The sequence below is a fragment of the Bison bison genome, unplaced genomic scaffold (assembly GCF_000754665.1).
Source record: "Bison bison bison isolate TAMUID 2011002044 unplaced genomic scaffold, Bison_UMD1.0 scf7180017864216, whole genome shotgun sequence".
NCBI lineage: Eukaryota > Metazoa > Chordata > Mammalia > Artiodactyla > Bovidae > Bison > Bison bison.
Window position 1 is genome coordinate 913255 of NW_011494788.1, and position 20656 is coordinate 933910.

General features: G+C 35.6%; 1 protein-coding gene across 5 annotated transcripts in view; it reads right to left on the reverse strand.

Annotated features, from left to right (window-relative positions):
* Nucleotides 1-20656, reverse strand: part of PHF14 (PHD finger protein 14) — a 201063-nt gene that overhangs the window by 16802 nt on the left and 163605 nt on the right. For 2 of the 5 annotated variants that reach the window (XM_010845426.1, XM_010845425.1), the window contains exon 18: nt 2773-2806. In XM_010845426.1, the coding sequence (XP_010843728.1) occupies nt 2773-2806 (34 nt within the window). Of the gene's footprint in view, nt 1-2333; nt 2807-4021; nt 5240-18939; nt 19426-20656 lie in introns of those variants that run through there. The other 3 variants (XM_010845424.1, XM_010845428.1, XM_010845427.1) reach the window with 3 other exon arrangements.

The window sequence follows — 20656 nt, forward strand, 5'->3', positions numbered from 1 at the left end:
ATGTTTTAAACTCTTTGCTTTAAACTGTTACCATAATGAAAACCAAGTACTGATACCCTTGTAAATGATTGCCAAAAGTAGGCCTTGTGGCAAATACCAAATCAGTTACAAAGCTTACCTGAAAATGTATTTACTTAACTGATGTTTTCTATGACCAATTAGTTATTCTATAAGTATAAAGTATTTCTCAATATTCCATGATCAACACTATAAAACATTAGAAAAAATATTTGATAAAATGACATTTGAAAAACCTATTTGAAAAGATCATTCAGAGAGCTACAAAAGCCATTCATACACTTTCCCCTGATTATCAACTGTGTGTCCATTATTGTGATAGGTGCTAATAAGAAAAAAATCCCCCAAAACTGATATATAAGGCAGATTCTGAGCCTTGTGAATCTTTTAATCTCTGTCCAAAACAATGATTACTAACTATAATAGCAATTAAGACATGTTCAATGAAAGTACAAGGCTATGAGCATTTCACTAAAACAGCCTAGAAGTTTCAGAGAAGCTCGTCCCCGTCCTAAAAATGACAAATACATTCAGACCTGGAGGATGAGATGGAGAGGTAAACCTAAAGTCCACACACAGATAACATCAGAAGACAAAGAAACATCTTAGATTAATTAACCCTACAACCATCTAATAGTCTTAATTCTGAATATATCAACACAAAGCATGAAATATTAAAATGTTACATTTTCTATTACTTGCAGTTAAAGCATCCTTACCAATACAACACTGGAATGTTTGTTAATTTTCTTCTCTTAGTTCTCTGAATTTTCCCCATATCTTATTTCTTTTAACTTCCTTTTATCAATGTTTTTAGAACTCTGTTACTCTTAACTGGAGATGGCTCTAAAGGGCCTCAAATGCCATCTATTTTATGTTGACTCTCCAATTTATACCTTCAGCCTGGCATATATTCCACGTTTTAAGGTCATATGTCCACTGCTACTTGATATCTTCACTGAACTTTTAAATAAGCACTTCAAACAGACCAGGTACAAAGCCAAACTTGATTGCCTTTCCCCAAGCACTGCCAACCTCCCTCAAAAGCCTTATACCTCTCTTGGTCTGTAATTTATTCAGTTGCTCAAATACAAACTCTAGGAGTCATTCTTTGATTCTTTTCTTTCTCTCATACTCCAGAGCCAACTCCTGTCGTCTCTATTACCACAAATAATACAATTTCAGTATTTCCATTCCATATTTCCTGCCAGGATTACTCTAATACCTTCCTAATCAACTGCTTCCATTTAACTGTTGTACAACCGATTCTCCATATAATAGGCAGCAATTTTTGTAAGGCATGGAGGTTATCACATCCCACCTTTGCTTGAAACCCTCCAGGAGTGCTGTATTTAGACTAGAATCCAAACTCCTGCCATGGCCTATAAAATCCTATAAAATCTGGCCCCTCCCACCTTTCTGGCTTCGTCTTCAACAGTTCTCCAACTTGGTTATGTTAGCTCCAAACATGCTGGTCTTCCTTTTGATCCCTGGACAGATGGCACTAGCTGTTCTCTCTGCCTTTAACTTTATATGCCTAAGTTGTTCTGTTTTTGTTATACAGTCTTAGTGAGTTCTCTGACATCATGCACATGGAACCAGCCTTTCCTCCACCAACCAGACTGTTCTTCATAACTCTTATCACAATGAAATAACCATTTACTTGCTTATTTTATATATTATCTGTCTTCCCTCACTACAGTGTAATCTCCATGACAGCAGATTTTCTCTGTCTTGCTAACCACAGAATCCTCAGAAGCTAGTGTCATTTCTATTATATCACAGTCTCAATATCTCTTTACTGTATGAATAACTACCCTACTATATAACTGCACAGGAAACAAATAGTAGTTTTGACTTTTTCAGTATTTATTAAATACAGAGTTTTCACATATGCTGTATCTAATACTCACAAGTGCCAGGCAATGTAAGTATTATCATTCCCATTTCCCATCCAGAAAATTGAGAATTAAAGACATTAAAGAACTACCATGGGTAACACACCAAAAAGTATAAGAGGACCTGGATTTAAACTCAGCTCTGTCTGACTCCCGGAGAAGGCAATGGCACCCCACTCCAGTACTCTTGCCTGGAAAATCCCATGGATGGAGGAGCCTGGTGGGCTGCAGTCCATGGGGTCGCTAACAGTCGGACACGACTGAGCGACTTCACTTTCACTTTTCACTTTCATGCCTTGGAGAAGGAAATGGCAACCCACTCCAGTGTTCTTGCCTGGAGAATCCCAGGGACGGGGGAGCCTCGTGGGCTGCCGTCTATGGGGTTGCGCAGAGTCGGACATGACTGAAGTGACTTAGCAGCAGCAGCAGCAGCTGTCTGACTCCAAAGAATTCTCCTTCCAGTATTCCAGACAAGTAGAATTGCTCATGATCAGTAAATTTAAACCTCACTTATATTTCCAAAATACCAATAATTCATCTTTTGTCCAACAGATACTGATCACATTAATTGCTCAGTCATACAAAAAGATCTTAAATCTGTCTTGCAGAAATGACTGAAAAGCAATCTTTAAATCCAAAACAGTTTAGCCATTGTGCACCGTGAAGATTATTTATAGAAATCCTGATAAACATACCACTTGCCTTTTCATTTTTTCAAGCATTCTGACAATATTAGGATTTATTGTGTTATATTTCCTAAATCTCATGAAGATACAGAAATGGTTGAGAACAAAAAGGGGTACTGGGAAAATGTTGCAAGAAACAGTTTCTGAGAAACATAAAATTCTGCCATTACCTTGGGATGGCTGCTCTTTTGTCTTCAAATAAGCCTGTGTAAAGAAGATTTATTATCAAGGTCCATGGCCTTCTCAATTCTTTGACAGATATCAACACAAAGGCTTACTTTCTCACAAAGAAAAAATAGTCTCTATTTTTAAGAAAAAGGATCACAAGCCTTTACAGAGGTAGGTCTGTGAAGGACTCTTGGAAGTTTTTGGAAATGTTGAGAGTTCAAATTGAAGGGTATCAAAAGAAAATGCTGGTATAATATTAAATTGAATATAAAGCTGACAAAATACAACATTTAAGGAAAATTAAATTATAAATTTAAATATAAAATAACTTTTTAACATAAAAGTTAATGATCTCATAGCCACATTATGTGGCAACCATATTGTTCAATCAAATTCATTAAACATTTGGAAAGTGCTAATTTTCACAATACAGGTGTTCAACAGTTACCCAGGAAACAAATCTCTAATTCGCCATTGAAATATGAAAGCATTTTTAAAAGACAATTTTACTTTTGTTAACTTTTAAAGATACTATCATGCATTTTATCATAGACAGAAAATACATAAACAGTGTGACCTTTTAATTCCAATTTTCTTTTAAAATTAAAAAATAAGCTGTATATTCTGAATTTCACCACAGTTTGAAGTGTCTTGTTGATATATGATATATCTAATTTCAAAAGAATGATAAAGCAGAATATAACTGAGCAACAGCAGGCATTGGAAACTGTGATACCATTTTGCCTCCTCTGAATGTAGCCTAGCATGAATCATTGTTAGGACTCAGCACACAAGTAGTATACCCCATAATTAATTTGATTATGTATTTTATACATCACAAGCAGCTCAATAAATATGAAGTAATAGGTTGTTTTCTGTAAAGTTATATGGAAAGCTTGATCACATTTTCTACATTCAGAACAAAAAGTGGACTTCTAATATACAAAATAAATCTACATCGTTATTTAAACTAAGATTTGCTTAAAAAAAATTAACGATGTGTAGGCGCTAGTGGCAAAGAACCTGTCTGCCAATGCAGGAGATATAACAGACACTGGTTCAATATCTGGGTCAGGAAGATCCCGTGGAGGAGGGCATGGTAGGCTACAGTCCATAGGGTCATAAATGAGTTGGATGTGACCAAAGTGACTTAGCATGCACGCACAATAAAAGAATAAGAAGAAAGAAGGAACAGGGAAAACTAATGAAAAATGTCCTCCTCTCTTTCTTTCTTCTATTCTTTCAATCAAAAATTATTAAGTGAATACCTACTACATGCTGTGCATATGTTCAGGGTAGAGAGAAGAATAAACAGCTGATCCTTTTTCAGAAAACTTATGCACATGAATTGTAAAACTGAGTTCAACTTATGCCTCCTACCTTCTCTATTCCTTGTCAACAGACACCTCTATGTTTCTTCAGAAAGTCAAATTATTTTGTTTATAAAATATTGCAAACATAGCAATAATCATAGCTATAACTTTTAGCTATAACTATTGAAACCCCCTGGATATTTCCTCCCCAATACATTCCTCTTCCTTCCTTTTTACCAGACGTGACCAATATGCTGAACTAAACATCACTCATTGGTATGCTTTCATACCATATTTTAACATTTTATATGAGTGGCATCATATTAAACTTCTACAACTTCCAGGTTATTTTCAACACTTATATTTTACTTATTTATTTGTTATACTTTCTTAAAATAACATACATGTTTTCAGCTCAAAAACTAGCACTACAAACTAGAAACAATCCAACCAAGTTAAGGTGGTGACAAATATACCACTATTATTTAATCTTGTTTGCAGATACTGGTCAACACAATTAGAAGAGAATGCCATGAAGTATAAAATTGTAAGATACGATAAAACCACCTCTATTTGTTTATACCTGGAAATATCAAGAGAATCAACTGAAACACATAAACAGAATTCAATGAGCACCTCTGTTTATGAGGAAGATCAACGGTAGGTAACAGAATACAACAATTTAAATAGACAACTATTATGTTCTGTATCCATATTCCTCTAATTACCTCTGTAAATTTTAAGACTGATTAAAGAAAGAATACTGCTTGCTATGTGTATTTCTAAGAAGAGCAAATCAATATATTAAAATAAACAATTCACATTAAATACATAAGTCAGATGCTAAGTTAAATAGATTTCATTGGTTTTCCAGACCACTTTTCTCTATAAAGAGCCATAAAATTTTAGAGACAGAAGGGAAGGTATTCTAGAGGATGGATCGTTTGATTCATTCTATTTATTCTACTGATAGAGAAGCCATTCTTAGAGCACATAACTGACCTCCCCAGGATCCCACAGCTACTAAATAGTAGAGCTGGAATCAGAATTCAAGTCTTCTAAGCTGCTGTCTGGAACTGTTTGTCATGATGAGCCAGTATTGACCATAATGAATCAGTATGATTTTAAATTAAATGCTGGTAAAAATATAGCATGCCTAAAAGCAAGACAAAAAATGTTGGTGAGGTTGTGTGTACCTAGGTATTCTAAGAATCAAGGTGATCTTACCTTACATTGTAAAATAATTGTGTGTTCTTATCCAAAGCATCTACAAGAGCACAGTGGACAATGTATATACCTCTGGCCTCAGACAAAACTATCCCAGTCCTGCTTTGACACCTACTATTGGTGTGACCTTGGGAAAAGCACATGACCTCTCAGTCTCAGCTTCCTTATATGTAAAATATAAAAAAAACTAAAAACTAACCTGGAAAAAACACACTTTGGGGATCAGAAATATGATTATGCATGCAAATTATACTAATAAAATATTTAATTTACTAATAAAATGTGTTAACATAGTAGGTGCTCAAAACAAAGCCAGCAATTATTATTAAAGAAGTTAAAATACATTTCCAAAAACCAGGCTTGAAAGTTGAGAAAGTTGGTTGGAGAAAGTGCTTTTCCTTTTTACCAGAATAAAAATGAACAGTTTTGCTTCCTTTTCTAACTAGAATTTTAGTATTTCAATGCTAATAGTAACTGCAATATTAAGAATTACTTAAACCTGTAATATAGAAGTGTTTTCTATTTGTTTATTAACCTGCAAATATGTAAATGTCTATTCACTGTCTGCCAGGTTCCTTTCCAGAAGGTGGAGAAACAAGTGGTAAATAACAGTATGTCTTTGTCCTCATAGGTCTTATATTTCAACAGGAAACAGAATAAACTGTTAGCAGATAATTTCACGTTTTGATGTAGTAGAAAAAACAAAGGAAAAGAATACAATGTGTGTGAGCACAGGTTCCCTTAGATAATGCAGTCAGGGAATGTTACTATAGACGTGATATTCAGGCTGAGATGCCAGCCAGGTACTAGCCTGCGAAAAGAGAATGTACAGGCAAGGGAACAAGGGCGAGGGCCTAACAGTACAGAAGAGCTCAGCAGGTAGGACACCAGTATTTGTGGCAGGAGAGGCAACGTTAGGCTGAGTCCCTTTACAGTGAGAAGCCACTGAAGGATTTAATACTAGTAACATAATTTGATTTTGAGCTTTAAGGTTATTTTGGTTGCTATATAGAGAAAGAAGGATAGGGTTATAGCTAAGAATGAAAATAGAAAAATAAGGCAGAAGACAACTGCAACAGTACAAATCAGAAACGATGGTGGCTTGGGAGCACTGTAGTAGTGGTGGGAATGACTCAGACATGGTTCTGAGTCAGGACAGGCTATGAGGGAGAAATTGAGGAATAAACAAAAGACAATAATTAGAACTGATTGCTGTTTGTGGCACACAAAAATGGTAGTAGTGAGTTGGGAAAGAGTAAGAGACAAGTAAGCTATTATGGGAGTGAAGAATGATCTGGAAACAAAAATTGTATTTCAGCAACATTAAACTTGAGACAATCTTTAGCTGTCCAATGGGAATGTCAGGCAAACATCAGGATACATGAATTTAGATTGTGAGGGAAGAGTTCAGGCCTAGTATTCGATATCTGGAAGTCTCCAACTTACAGAGACTATATGCACTCATCAAGGGAATGGCATACAGAGAGAAAAGGGTCCTATGGACTAAGCCATGGAAATAAAACTGGGCACAGGTGGAGTACTCAGCTAAGAAGATTGAGAAGGAGTTGCCATTTATGTAGCATGAAAATTAGGGGACTTTGCGGGTCATCAGTTCAGTTCAGTTGCTCAGTTGTATCCAACCGTTGCGACCCCATGGACTGCAGCATGCCAGGCTTCCCTGTCCATCACCAACTCCCTGAGCTTGTTTAAACTCATGTCCATTGAGTTGCTGATACCATTCAACCATCTCATCCTTTGCCATCCTCTTTTCCTCCTGCCTTCAATCTTTCCAGCATCAGAGTCTTTTCAAATGAGTCAGTTCTTCACATCAGGTGGCCAAAGTATTGGAGTTTCAGCTTCAGCATCAATCCTTCCAATGAATATTCAGGACTGATTTCCTTTAGGATGGACTGGTTGAATCTACCTGCGGTCCAAGGGACTCTCAAGAGTCTTCTCCAACACCGTAGTTTGAAAGCATCAATTTTTCAGTGCTCAGCTTTCTTATATATATATATATATATATAGTCCAACTCTCACATCCATACATGACTATTGGAAAAACCATAGCCTTGACTAGACGGACCTTTGTTGGCAAAGTAATGTCTCTGCTTTTTAAAATGCTGTCTAGGTTAGTCATAACTTTTCTTCCAAGGAGCAAGCGTCTTTAATTTCATGGGTGCAGTCACCAACTGCAGTGATTTTGGAGCCCCCCAAAATAATGTCTGTCACTGTTTCTATTGTTTCCCCATCTATTTGCCACAAAATGATGAGACCAGATGCCATGATCTTAGTTTTCTGAATGTTGAGTTTTAAGCCAACTTTTACACTTTCCTCACTTTCATCATTTCTTCTTCACTTTCTGCCATAAGGGTGGTGTCATCTGCATATCTGAGGTTATTGGTCTGGAAATCTTAATTGGGAAGTGTTAAAACATTTCAAAGGAAATGAAGAGATTCTTTTTGAAAGAGTTAAGATATTTTCTATTTCATATTCCTCTGGTATTAGTTTCAAAGTCTTCTATCACACAAAAATTATTTGCTTTCAAAATACAATTCTGTAACATATAAATAAATATTCTATTATAGGAATTCTCATATTTAAAAAAATTTATTTTGTGTTGGAGTATAGCTGATTAACAATATTGTGATAGTTTCAGGTGGACAGCAAAGAAACTCAGCCATACATACACATGTATCCATCCACTCTCCCCCAAACTTCCCTCCCATCCAGGCTGCCACATTACACTGAGCAGAGTTCCCAGTGCTAAACAGTAGGACCTTGTTGGTTATCTATTTTAAATATTGCAGTGTATACAAGTTGATCCCAAACTTCCTAACTATCCCTTCTTCCCATCTTTTCCCCTGGCAACCATAAATTTGTTCTCAAAGTCTGTGAGTTTATTTCTGTTTTGTAAATAAGTTCATTTGTAACAATTCTTCTTAGAGGAATACTCATTTTGACTGTAAAGCCCTAGAAACTATGTCATAAACATACTGTCTTAAGCCTAGATTTCCAGTGAAATATGCTAAAATAATACTAGAAAGCAGGAGACCCAGGTTTGATCCCTGGATCAGGAAGATCGCCTGGAGAAGGGGATGGCTACCCACTCCAGTATTCCTGCCTGGAGAATTCCATGGAGAGAGGAGCCTGGTGACTTACAGTCCACGTGGTTGCAAAGAGTCAGACACGACTGATGTGACTAACACACTGAGTTCTTTCAAAACTTCTTCTAAAGTTTTCATTTCATTTGTCTATATTCTCTTTTAAACTACAAGTATCAAGAGGACAGGGGTTATATCCTTTCAAGGATGCTCCTAGTAACTATTACTGGGCCCTACACTTTACAACAGGTTCAGTAAATATTTGTAAAATGAAGGAAAGAAAAACTCTAGAAAGAAATACACCAATATGCCAACAATGATAATCCCTTGGAAATATGGTATGACTTTTGTTTTCTTTATCCATTTCTCTGAATTTTTCAAATTATCTATAATGAACATGTATTACCTGCATAATGGGAACAAAATAATTAATATACTTAAAACGCAGCTCCTAAAGTAACTGGTCACTTAATTCCTTACACAACAGGTATGTAACAATATGAAAAATGTAGTAGTCAAAATAAATTGATGTTACATAGTTACTTATAGAATGCATTTATGCTAAATGAAATTTATATATTTAATTTATAAATTACTATAGCACATCATCTTCAAAACATTATCTAAGGACGTATTTTAGTATATAGGCCATAGTTCAATAAAACTGTGTTTTTCATTAGGAAAAGGCAATATCAAGTCAAAATCAAGAAATTGCTGAACTCACAAAGGATGTCAAATATTTCTAACATAACACCTTTTAATTTCTAATTTTTAGAATGCAGATCAAGAGTTATATAGCTTGTTCCTCTCCTAGAAAAATATTTAATTACAAAAATATGTAAAGAGTACTAAATTACAGGGCTACATCATGTGCATGAGCAGAAAAGAAAATTATAGATTTTTCAAGCTGATAACTTTTTTGATAGTCAACTAGCCATTAAGTTATTAATACTGTTTTATCACTGTATATTTATGTAGGATAATAATTAGCTTTGAGATGTCCAAATAGAAAAATATGAACTATTAACATAAGAACTATTTTTTTCACTTTTATTTTATTTCACTTTTTTGTTGTTGCTGTTTTTGAATTTTAGGAGTTTTTTGATGATCTTGTATAGTGAGCATGTGACTAAAACAAAATCTTACTATTATTTTTTCCCCTATCATAACAGGATCTTTAAGGTTTGTGATGATAGGTTGAGCTTCTGATACTATTTTTAATAAAATATTGCTTCCTTACTTTAATATATAGAAGCTACATTTTCAAGAAGGAAAATGCTGATGTTATCTTGGTTATAAGCTTGCTGCTGAAATGATTGAGATGGTTTTCTCTCCCATACAATATCAGTTTAAGGCCTTTCTTTTCAAGAATGAATTATAGCTGATACTTCAAACCTATTTTATCTGTATCTCTTAGCTGAGAAAAATGAGAAAACATAAATATTTATTCTATATAAATGGAACAGACAGAAGATGTAGATAAAAATGATTCATTATGGAGCAGTGAATAATTGCTATTTGTATCATTATTTGAACAGAAAGGGGCATTAAGTATTTGTACCAGCTTTAAATCTGAGGATACCTAAAGTTACTGAGAAAATAAAAAATCTACAGTTTTGTGTGTTTGGGATAGTGTGTTTGTGGTTCACGATTTTGTATTGATAATAAATTTAACACTGTTCTCTGTAGCATACTTTGGAGAAAATTCAATAAAACCTTGCCTTACTTGAGCATCTGTGTATGTAAGACAATCCCTATCCACATCAAAATAAAAAAAGTTTAAGAAACCCTAATGTAAAAATAGTGAAGCTATAAGTAAATTATTCATTTACTTTGTCATTTCTGATTTCTCGATATTCAAAAGATAACCACCAAAAATTGTACAGACAAATAATTCTCATCGTCTGATAACTTGAAGAAAATATGTTGAGTATTTTTTTTCTTTCATGAAGCAGTAGTTTTAACTTTGAGGAGACTACATTGAGAGGAGAAGGAAGTATCACATAGAAACAGCAATATCATTGATAAAGTGATATAAGCATAAAAACTTATGTTTATGTTTGGGTGCTCAGCCGTGTTTGAGTCTTTGCAAACTCGGACTAACCCATCAGGCTCCTCTGTCCATGGGATTCTCCAGGCAAGAATACTGAAGTGGGTTGCTATTCCTCCCCCAGGGCATCGTGGCAACCCAGCAATTGAAACCAAGCCTTTTGCGTCTCCTGCACTGGCAGGCGGGTTCTTTACCACTAGTGCCACCTGGGAGTGCTAGAAATAATTTCAAACTAACCTTTAAAAAAAAGTAACAAAAAATAACTACAATCAGAGATTCACTTACTACACTGATACAAAATGAAGCTGATAATTTTGAAGAATAAAATCTGTACCTAGATTAAATTTACTGAAAGAAACATGTATCAGATTACACTCTTGATAAAATTCAGACTATATATATATATATATATATAACACAGTGCATGGGAAATTTTTACACAACTTACTTTATTTTAAAATGGTAAGAAAATATTTTTATTTTATGTACATACTCCAAACAATAAGCCCAATTAGATAATCATGGAAATTACATAATACTTGGGAATTACATAAGCACCGTAAGACATTTACCATGAATGTATGTAAACAAACACTGGACACTGGCACTATATATGAGAAAACCGAAGGATTTGAAGACAGAAGGTCGAAGTCCTAACTGATACTTATCATTAAGTCTTCCACAATTCATTCACAAACCTCTTGGAACTCCAGATTTCTTAACTACTGATAGCCTTAAGGGAAAGAGATCTAAGAGAATTTACCAGTTGACCTGTATCTTTATAAGTCACTTCTAGATTTAAATTCTAAGATTCCATTATTTTACATGAATGAGAAGCAAACTATTATGAATGACACTCAAGGGAAAACTGGTGTTTTCCTCAAGTACCTTGGGAAATCAATTCTCTCCCTGGGTAAATAATTTATAATTCTAACAAACTAAATTTTAAAGGCAGTTTTTACTTGTTTAGGTAAGTCTGAACACATTTCAGTATTTACTGACCTCTTTTATTAGCAATAATTCTATATCAAATGAAATTCAACATTAAGAGCCTGAGTTAAAAATTGAGACACTAAAAAATACAGTATTCATAAAAACCTCTGTTGAAAAACTGTGAAATACTATTTCCATATATGATTCCATATAAATCTAGAAACCATAGGCTGCAAACCTATAACCAAATTAATACGATTCTATTTTTCTCAGTCTTTTTTGACAACTATCATATAAGACCTACTCAAAGTTGTTTGATATCTCTTATCTCTGGGTTATGAAAAATCAAACATGTATGCAACAGGATAATTTTTACTCACAGAACTGTAAAAAAAAAATGAGATTAACAATGGTGTTAATAGCTATAATAATAATTACGAAGGTATGTGTTACCATTTATATGTAACGGGCCAGTAATTATGTTAGGCAGGCTTCATTGGTGGCTCTGTGGTAAAAAAATCCACCTGCCAATGCAGGAGATGTGGGTTTGATCCCTGGGTCAGTAAGATCCCCTTGAGAGGAAATGGAAACCCATTCCAGTATTCTTGCCTGGGAAATTCCACAGAGGAGCCTGGCAGGCTACAGTCCAGGGGGCTGCAAAGAGTCAGACACAACTTAGCGACTAAACAACAACAACAATTATGCTAGGCATTCTACACACCTATATTAATACTATTCTCTGATCTTCAGAACTTGCCTACACAGTATTACCTTTACTGAAGAGGAAATACAAACTCAGAAGGCTTAAGGAATTTGCCCCGGAGTACCAAAGCTACTAAATGAAGAAGTAGGTATTCAAATCCAGGTCTGACTATAAACCGATGCTTCAGAGGCATATTTTACTCAATTTCAATTTTACAGAAATTGACATATAAAAAAAGAGGCTGACTCCCAGATAATAAACATAAGAGAAAACAGTTATTGGCTTCTTGACATTTATATGACAAGACTGACTGTATACCAGAGATGTTTCCCAGGAATTAGACATTTCTCAGGGTCAGTAAGTAGTTGGAACAACTTCAGATAATGACAAAATTAGTAACCAATTGCTATTCTACTAGCACAAAGTCCTTCATTTTATCATAAAGTAGAGAAATATTGTATGAACCTCTTTCAAATCCTATCATTTAAACTTCTTTGCTTAAACTTCTAGTTTCCTTAAAAACTTCTACATAGAATATTCTTGTAGTTTGTCCATTGCATGGTAAAGAAAAAAAGGAAATGTATTAATATATATAGCTCTTCATTGCTGAACAATAAAAGATCACAATACAAAAGTTTGAAAAATATCTACACAAAATTATGAATGTTAGCCAATGTTACTTCCTTTTAGGTTAAATATATTTTCTTTTGAATCTGTATTTATATACAGAGACACCTAGCAAAAACATAGGCTGATAAGAGAACTCAGGATCTACTCTAAAAGCAAGCATGCACTAGTCTAGATGACATGTGACTTTAGTGAGTTATTTTAAAGGTGAAATTTAATAGAAAAAAATAAAACAGGGTACATCACACATAGTAAGGATAAGAAAATAAGTTTTGTTTTAGTGTGGAGTGTGTATGCATACATACAGGGAGCATGAGTGACACAGTCTTATAAAGGGCTATGCAGGCAGTGTGTGCAGGGCTATGTGTAGAGCTGTGTATGGGAACGTCTGTAGGAATGTATGTGGGGGTTTGAGAAGGTGATGTATATTTAGAATCAAGTATCCCTTACGATTATACAGTGGAAGTGAGAAATAGATTTAAGGGACTAGATCTGATAGAGTGCCTGATGAACTATGGATGGAGGTTCATGATATTGTACAGGACACAGGGATCAAGACGATCCCCATGGAAAAGAAATGCAAAAAGGCAAAATGGCTCTCTGAGGAGGCCTTACAAATAGCTGTGAAAAGAAGAGAAGCAAAGGAGAAAAGGAAAGATATATCCATTTGAATGCAGAGATCCAAAGATTACCAAGGAGAGATAAGAAAGCCTTCTTCAGCTCTCAGTGCAAAGAAATAGAGGAAAACAATAAAATGCAAAAGACTAGAGATCTCTTCAAGGAAATTAGAGATACCGAGGGAATATTTCATGCAAAGATGGGCTCGATAAAGGACAGAAATGGCATGGACTTGACAGCAGCAGAAGATATTAAGAGGAGGCAAGAATACACAGAAGGAACTGCACAAAAAAGATCTTCATGACCAAGATAATCACGATGGTGTAATCACTCACCTAGAGAGCCAGACATCCTGGAATGTGAAGTCAAGTGGACCTTAGAAAGCATCACAATGAACAAAGCTAGTGGAGGTGATGGAATCCCAGTTGAGCTATTTCAAATCCTGAAACATGATGCTGTGAAAGTGCTGCACTCAATATGCCAGCAGATTTGGAAAACTCAGCAGTGGCCACAGGACTGGAAAACATCAGTTTTCATTCCAATCCCAAAGAAAAGCAATGCCAAAGAATGCTCAAACCACCGCACAATTGCACTCAACTCACATGCTAGTAAAGTAATGCTCAAAAGTCTCCAAGGCAGACTTCAGCAATACGTGAACCGTGAACTTCCAGATGTTCAAGCTGGTTTTAGAAAAGGCAGAGCAACTAGAGATCAAATTGCCAACATCCGCTGGATCATGGAAAAAGCAAGAGAGTTCCAGAAAAACATCTACTTCTGCTTTATTGACTATGCCAAAGCCTTTGACTGTGTGGATCACAATAAACTGTGGAAAATTCTTCAAGAGATGGGAATACCAGACCACCTGACCTGCCTCTTGAGAAACCTATATGCAGGTCAGGAAGCAACAGTTAGAACTGGACATGGAACAACAGACTGGTTCCAAATAGGAAAAGGAGTACATCAAGGCTGTATATTGTCACCCTGCTTATTTAACTTATATGCAGAGTATATAATGAGAAACGCTGGGCTGGAGGAAGCACAAGCTGGAATCAAGATTGCTGGGAGAAATATCAATAACCTCAGATATGCAGATGACACCACCCTTATGGTAGAAAGTGAAGAGGAACTAAAATGCCTCTTCCATGAAAGTTAAAGAGGAGAGTGAAAAAGTAGGCTTAAAACTCAACATTCAGAAAACTAAAGATCATGGCATCTGGTCCCATCACTTCATGGGAAATAGATGGGGAAACAGTGGAAATAGTGGCTGACTTTATTTTTCTGGGCTCCAAAATAACTGCAGATTGTGACCGCAGCCATGAAATTAAAAGACGCTTACTCCTTGGAAGGAAAGTTATGACCAACCTAGACAGCATATTCAAAAGCAGGGACATTACTTTGCCAACAAAGGTCCATCTAGTCAAGGCTAGGGTTTTCCCAGTGGTCATGTACAGATGTGAGAGTTGGACTGTGAAGAAAGCGCCAAAGAATTGATGCTTTTGAACTGTGGGGGCTGAGAAGACTCTTGAGAGTCCCTTGAACTGCAAGGAGATCCAACCAGTCCATCCTAAAAGAGATCAGTCCTGTGTGTTCATTGGAAGGACTGATGCTGAAGCTGAAACTCCAATACTTTGGCCACCTCGTGCGAAGAGTTGACTCATTGGAAAAGACGCTGATGCTGGGAGGGATTGGGGGCAGGAGGAGAAAGGGACGACAGAGGATGATGGCTGGATGGTATCACCGACTCAATGGACATGAGTTTGGGTGAACTCTGGGAGTTGGTGATGGACAGGGAGGCCTGGCGTGCTGTGATTCATGGGGTCACAAAGAGTCGGACACAGCTGAGTGACTGGACTGAACTGAACTGAAAAGATTTAAACATTAAAAAGGAAAACGTAATTCATTTTTCACTTGTGAATGCTGACATGAAATTTCTGAAAACATGGCTTCATTTGTAGTACAGGATAGTGAATAAATATGCTAGAATACAGGGACAAAAACAGCCCATAAAGCCAAAGGCCTAATCCGGAATTTTGAGCTCAAATAAAAATGAAGAGCTCTAACTCTTTTCAGTTTGTCCTTTTAAAAGATGATCTGTAATTAAAATGCTGACAGACAGAACTATTTAGCAGCAGCACTGCCACGTGGCATACAGTAGATCTGACACTGGAAGCTGCAATAGCTGCTACCTGTACTTAGTCTCACACTGACCTTAACATGGGATGAACAATGAAGGACTTTAAGAAATGCAGACAGAACTGATTCTACAAAAAAAAGGACAAGAAGCTAGGTTTGAAATAAGATGATGGGAAATTTAAACTGTTGTCAACAATGTTACTTACGTAAAGCAAAAGATTACCGATGATTTTTTCCCACCATCCTCCCCTGCCCCCCGCTACCTGTGTTTTTTTAATACCGGTTGACTTTAACAAGACAGCTCTGAATGTATTGTAAGTTAATTCTTTATCAGTTTTCATATATCATCCTTTACCTTGGTCGGCCAGCTGAAAATTATGCAAGCTATAAATTAGCTTTAAACAAGCTCTGAATCAGGCTAGAACTGGTTTTCGAATTAAAGAGCCTTCAGTATATTACAATGTGCTGTCATTTTATTACCTCAATCAATTCTGTGTGGCCTGAGGTGGAAGGAAATGAATGCTGCTTTCATTTGCAATGGGTTTATCTCTTACAGCAGGCTCTGGAAACATAACTGCAGCAATGAATTGAAAACTAAAGTTACACTTAACATTACCAATGCAGGAAATTGTTGCTCCTTAACAAAGCTGGAGATTCAAAGGGGGGAAAAAAAAGATGTGGCTATACTGTGAAAAATATACAAAATTTAACATCTGATTAAAATTAAATTTTATAGAATACTAAAGAAATACAGTTAAAGCTTGCATTCTATTAAAATAACTTTAAATGGTCCTCAGATTAAGAGAAAGAAAAAAACCTACACTGGATGTTCTATTCTCAGTGTTTCAGAAGTACTGGACATAAATGTATATATTTCATCTTTATCTTAGTGAAAAACCATTTCATTTCTTTTTCCTGTGCAACTAAGCAGACAAGTGAATTAGGTATCAGATTAGGCTCACTGTCATTGTTACCTGATTCTAAACCACCAACAAAATAGCTTAAAAAAAAAAAAAAAAACCTCAATGAGTAGGTATTATTTTTTGCTGTCTCCATTTTAAAGTGAGGAAATGAGGTACAGAGACATTAAGTCACACGCCCAAGTTTACACAGTTATCTGGACAATTCGATTTCAAGTCTATTCTTAAGGGAGACTTTGACTAAGAGTACAGGGACATCCAGTACATGTACGAGACTAATTTTTCAGAAACTGTTTGTTTCAGAAGAAATAATGAGCAACTACCAGCATGGGAAGGAATAAAATCAAGTTCAAAGGCTTACAAGAGTATGTCAAGTGAAGACAGGGGTAGACTCCTGTGACAATACACAAACCAGCTCGCTCACGTGCAAGTACTCATATAACACGAGAATGTGTTCAGTCCCTGACAAAGTTTACTCTGAGGACTGTGTTGCTCTATCTAATCAATCACTGTGGACCCTTCCATAGTTTGAGTTTACTCATGATTCTGCAAAATGAGTTTAGACATCTATTTTTAGCACTAAATCTGTTTTTAATCACTAAGCAGATTTAATGACAATATAACATTATTTCTGAAGTGCTCAGTGATAGATTAATAAATGACTGGAGAAAAAGTACTAACTGGCACTAACCTGGTCATAGCTCGGCCATTAACTAGCTGAATAACCCTGAGATTCACATGAGATTACTTTTCTGAGTCTCACTTCCCTTAACTGTAAAATAAAACACTTTAACCAGATCAACATTTTTCAAATTATTTAATAATGTAAGTGCTAGTAAAATCAATTTAGTGGAAACTGATCAGCATTTTTAACGTAAAAAGAAAAGAACAAAAATTATCAGCAAGCTTTTTGTAAAATCTTTAGGTTATATGTAACAACCTATATACAATAAATCTCTGAAAAAAAAGCTGGTGAATCACTGCTCTAAATGATATCTCCTCTTCTGATCCTTAACATCCCCTAAAGGACACCAAACAGAACTTCAGTGGTTACAAATTCATAAGATATTTATAACCTTTTATGTTATGGATCCATCTAAACTCCCAACCACTTGCTTTGTATTAAAAATATATCAGCTGAAAAGACTACATTTTCTCCATTAAACTGCTTTTATTCCTTTGCCAAAGATTGGTTGACTATATATGTGGTGGTGGTGGTTTAGTCACTTAGTTGTGTCCAGCTCTTGCAATCCCATGGTCTATAGCCTGCCAGGCTCCTCTGTCCATGGGATTTCCCAGGCACGAATACTGGAATGGGCTGCTATTTCCTTCTTCATGGAATGAAATCCTGCCACTTGCGAAAATATGGACATATCTTGAAGGTATTATGCTAAGTGAAACAAATCATATTGAGAAAAACAAATACTCGTATCATTTCATTCATACATGTAATCTGAAAAAAATGAACAAACAAAATAAACTCAGAGACACTGAGATTTGTATCAAATCCGATAAAGGACAAGAATCTAGAATATACAAAGAACTCTAAAACTCGGCAATAAAAACAAAACCAAATTAAGATTCAGGCAAAAGATCTGAAGAGACAGCTCACCAAAAGATATATAGATAGAAAATAAGCACATGAAAGACACTCAACATCTATGTCACAAGGGAACTGCAAATCAAAACAATAATGAGATATTACCACATATTTATTAGAATTGCTAAAAGGTGAAACACTGACAATACTAAATGCTAACAAACATGTGGATCGATAAGAATTCTTATTTATTATTGGTGGGAATGCAGGATGGTACAGTTGCTTTGTAAGACAGTTTGGCAAAGCTTCTTACAAAACTAAATATACTTTTACCACATGATCCAATAACCATGCTCCTTGGTTCTTCCCAAATGAGTTTATGTCCACAGAGAAACCCATACATGTATGTCTATAGCAGCTTTACTCATAAATTGCAACACTTGGAAGCAACCAAGACTGCTGTATATACAACAAACTAATTGTACTCATACACTTTCTCACCTTCAGTAGGTGAGTGCATAAATCAACTGTGGTACATCCAAACATATTATATGATTCTGACTATATCACATTCTGGAAAAGGCAAAACTATGGAAATAGTAAAAAGATTTGTGGTTGCCCGAGATTTGGAAAAGGGAGGGAGGAGTAAATAGGTGGAGCATAATGGGTAATAAAACTATTCTGCATGATACTGTGATGATGGATATAATTCATTATACGTATGTCAAAATGTACAGAATGTATAAAATCAAGGGTGAACACTAATGTAAACTATGGACTTGGGGTAGTACTGATGTATCAATGTAGGTTCATCGATGGTAACAAATGTACCACTAGATGCACGATGTCACAGGCGGGGGAGGATGGCTGCACATCTGTGGAAACAGGGAGTATACAGAAACTCTGTACTCCACTCAATTTTGCTGTGAACCTAAAATGTAAAGGATAAAAAAAGAAGAAAGAAAGAAAGAAGCTATCAAGCCATGAGAAAACATGGAGAAAACTTAAATATATATTACTAAGTGAAAGAAGCCAATGTGAAAAGCTATGTGCTATGTAATTCCAACTATATGACATTCTGGAAAAGGCAAAAGGACGGTGACAGTATGAAGATCTGTGGTTCCAGGATTTTAGGGGGAGGGCAGGAAGGACAGACAGGTGGAACACAGGGGATTTGCAGGAAGCGGAACTATCCTCTATGATACTGTAATGGTAGATATACCCTATCATACATTTTCCAAAACCCATAGAATATACAACATAAAGAGTGAACCCTAATGTAAACTATGGACTTTAGTTAGTAATGATGTATCAATATTGGCTCATTAATTGTAACAAGTGTACCACCCTAATACCAAATGTTAATAACAGGGGAAACTATTACTACAGTTTTACATATTACAGGTGTAGGGGCAGGAATGAGGGGCATAAAGGGAACTCTGTACTTTTCACTCCATTTTTCTGTAAACCGAAAACAGCTCCAAAAAAGTCTATTTAAAAAAAAAAGCAAAAAGAAAAAAAATTAAACATATTAGCATTTATTAGTAGTACAATTACTGCTTCTCAAATTATTACGCAGTTTCCCTGTACGAACTGTATATATATTCTTTCTTTCCCTGGATTCTCCCTATGCTGCTTCAAATACCAAAAAGGCCTTTGAAGTATGTTAGCACATGGTAGCATCTGGCCTCTTAACATTAGGTTTAACTTGAGGAATTTGTGTACCATAAGATGGAGTTCAAGGTGTCAATTTCCAGACAAGATTTGAAAGGTCATTCTATAATCTGCTCTATTTCCTTCTACAGTGCCGTGAAGCACATATGTTGAAATAAAATGCCATCAGCTTGGGTCCTCAAGTAACTATGATATACAGAGTTGCTCTGTCAAACTGTATTGACATGTTATTTCCATGAGAAATCAATTTGTGTTAGGTCAATAAAAATTTTGTATTTTTTCTGTGTGTGCTGCATAACCTTGTCTATCCTGATTTACATTCCTACCTTGGTTTGGTTTAGTCGCTAAGTCGTGTCTGAGTCTTGCGGACCCCAAAGACTATAACCTGCCAGGCTCCTTTGTCCATGGGATTCTCCAGGCAAGAATACTGGAGTGGGTTGCCATTTCCTTCTCTAGGGGATCTTCCCAACCCAGGAATCAAACCCAGGTCTCCTGCATTGCAGGCAGATTCTTTACTGACTGAGCTATAACGGAAGCCCATATCCAACCTAATTTTTGTAATTCCATTCATATGACACATTATTCATAATCTTTTTTATTGTGAATCTTAAAAAATTTGTTTTTGAAAGCAATGTTTCTAGTCTTCTAATTCCCAGTAGTTTATCTGTAACTTCTAAAGACATTTAACACTTTAAATCTTATAATTATATTTATACGCGTGTTATCTATCCTACCAGAACATAACTTTTTAAGGGCCACATTTATGTCTGATTATTTTAGTATGTCTCAGGTACCTGGGAGAGCATGTGGCATACCTTCTGAATATTACACAGATTTTTATTCAACAAAATGAGGTTCTTATTGCAGACTTATTGGTAGGTCCATCAAGACAAAGAGCATATCTATATAAATAAAAGAGTTACTGTTTCTTATCAAATGTTACACTTCTTATCAAATATTTATACAAAATACTGAAATGGACATTTTCTTTCAGATTGTCTTTAAAATCTCAGAGAACTCTGGTGTTCTTCATTCTGGAGGAGACAG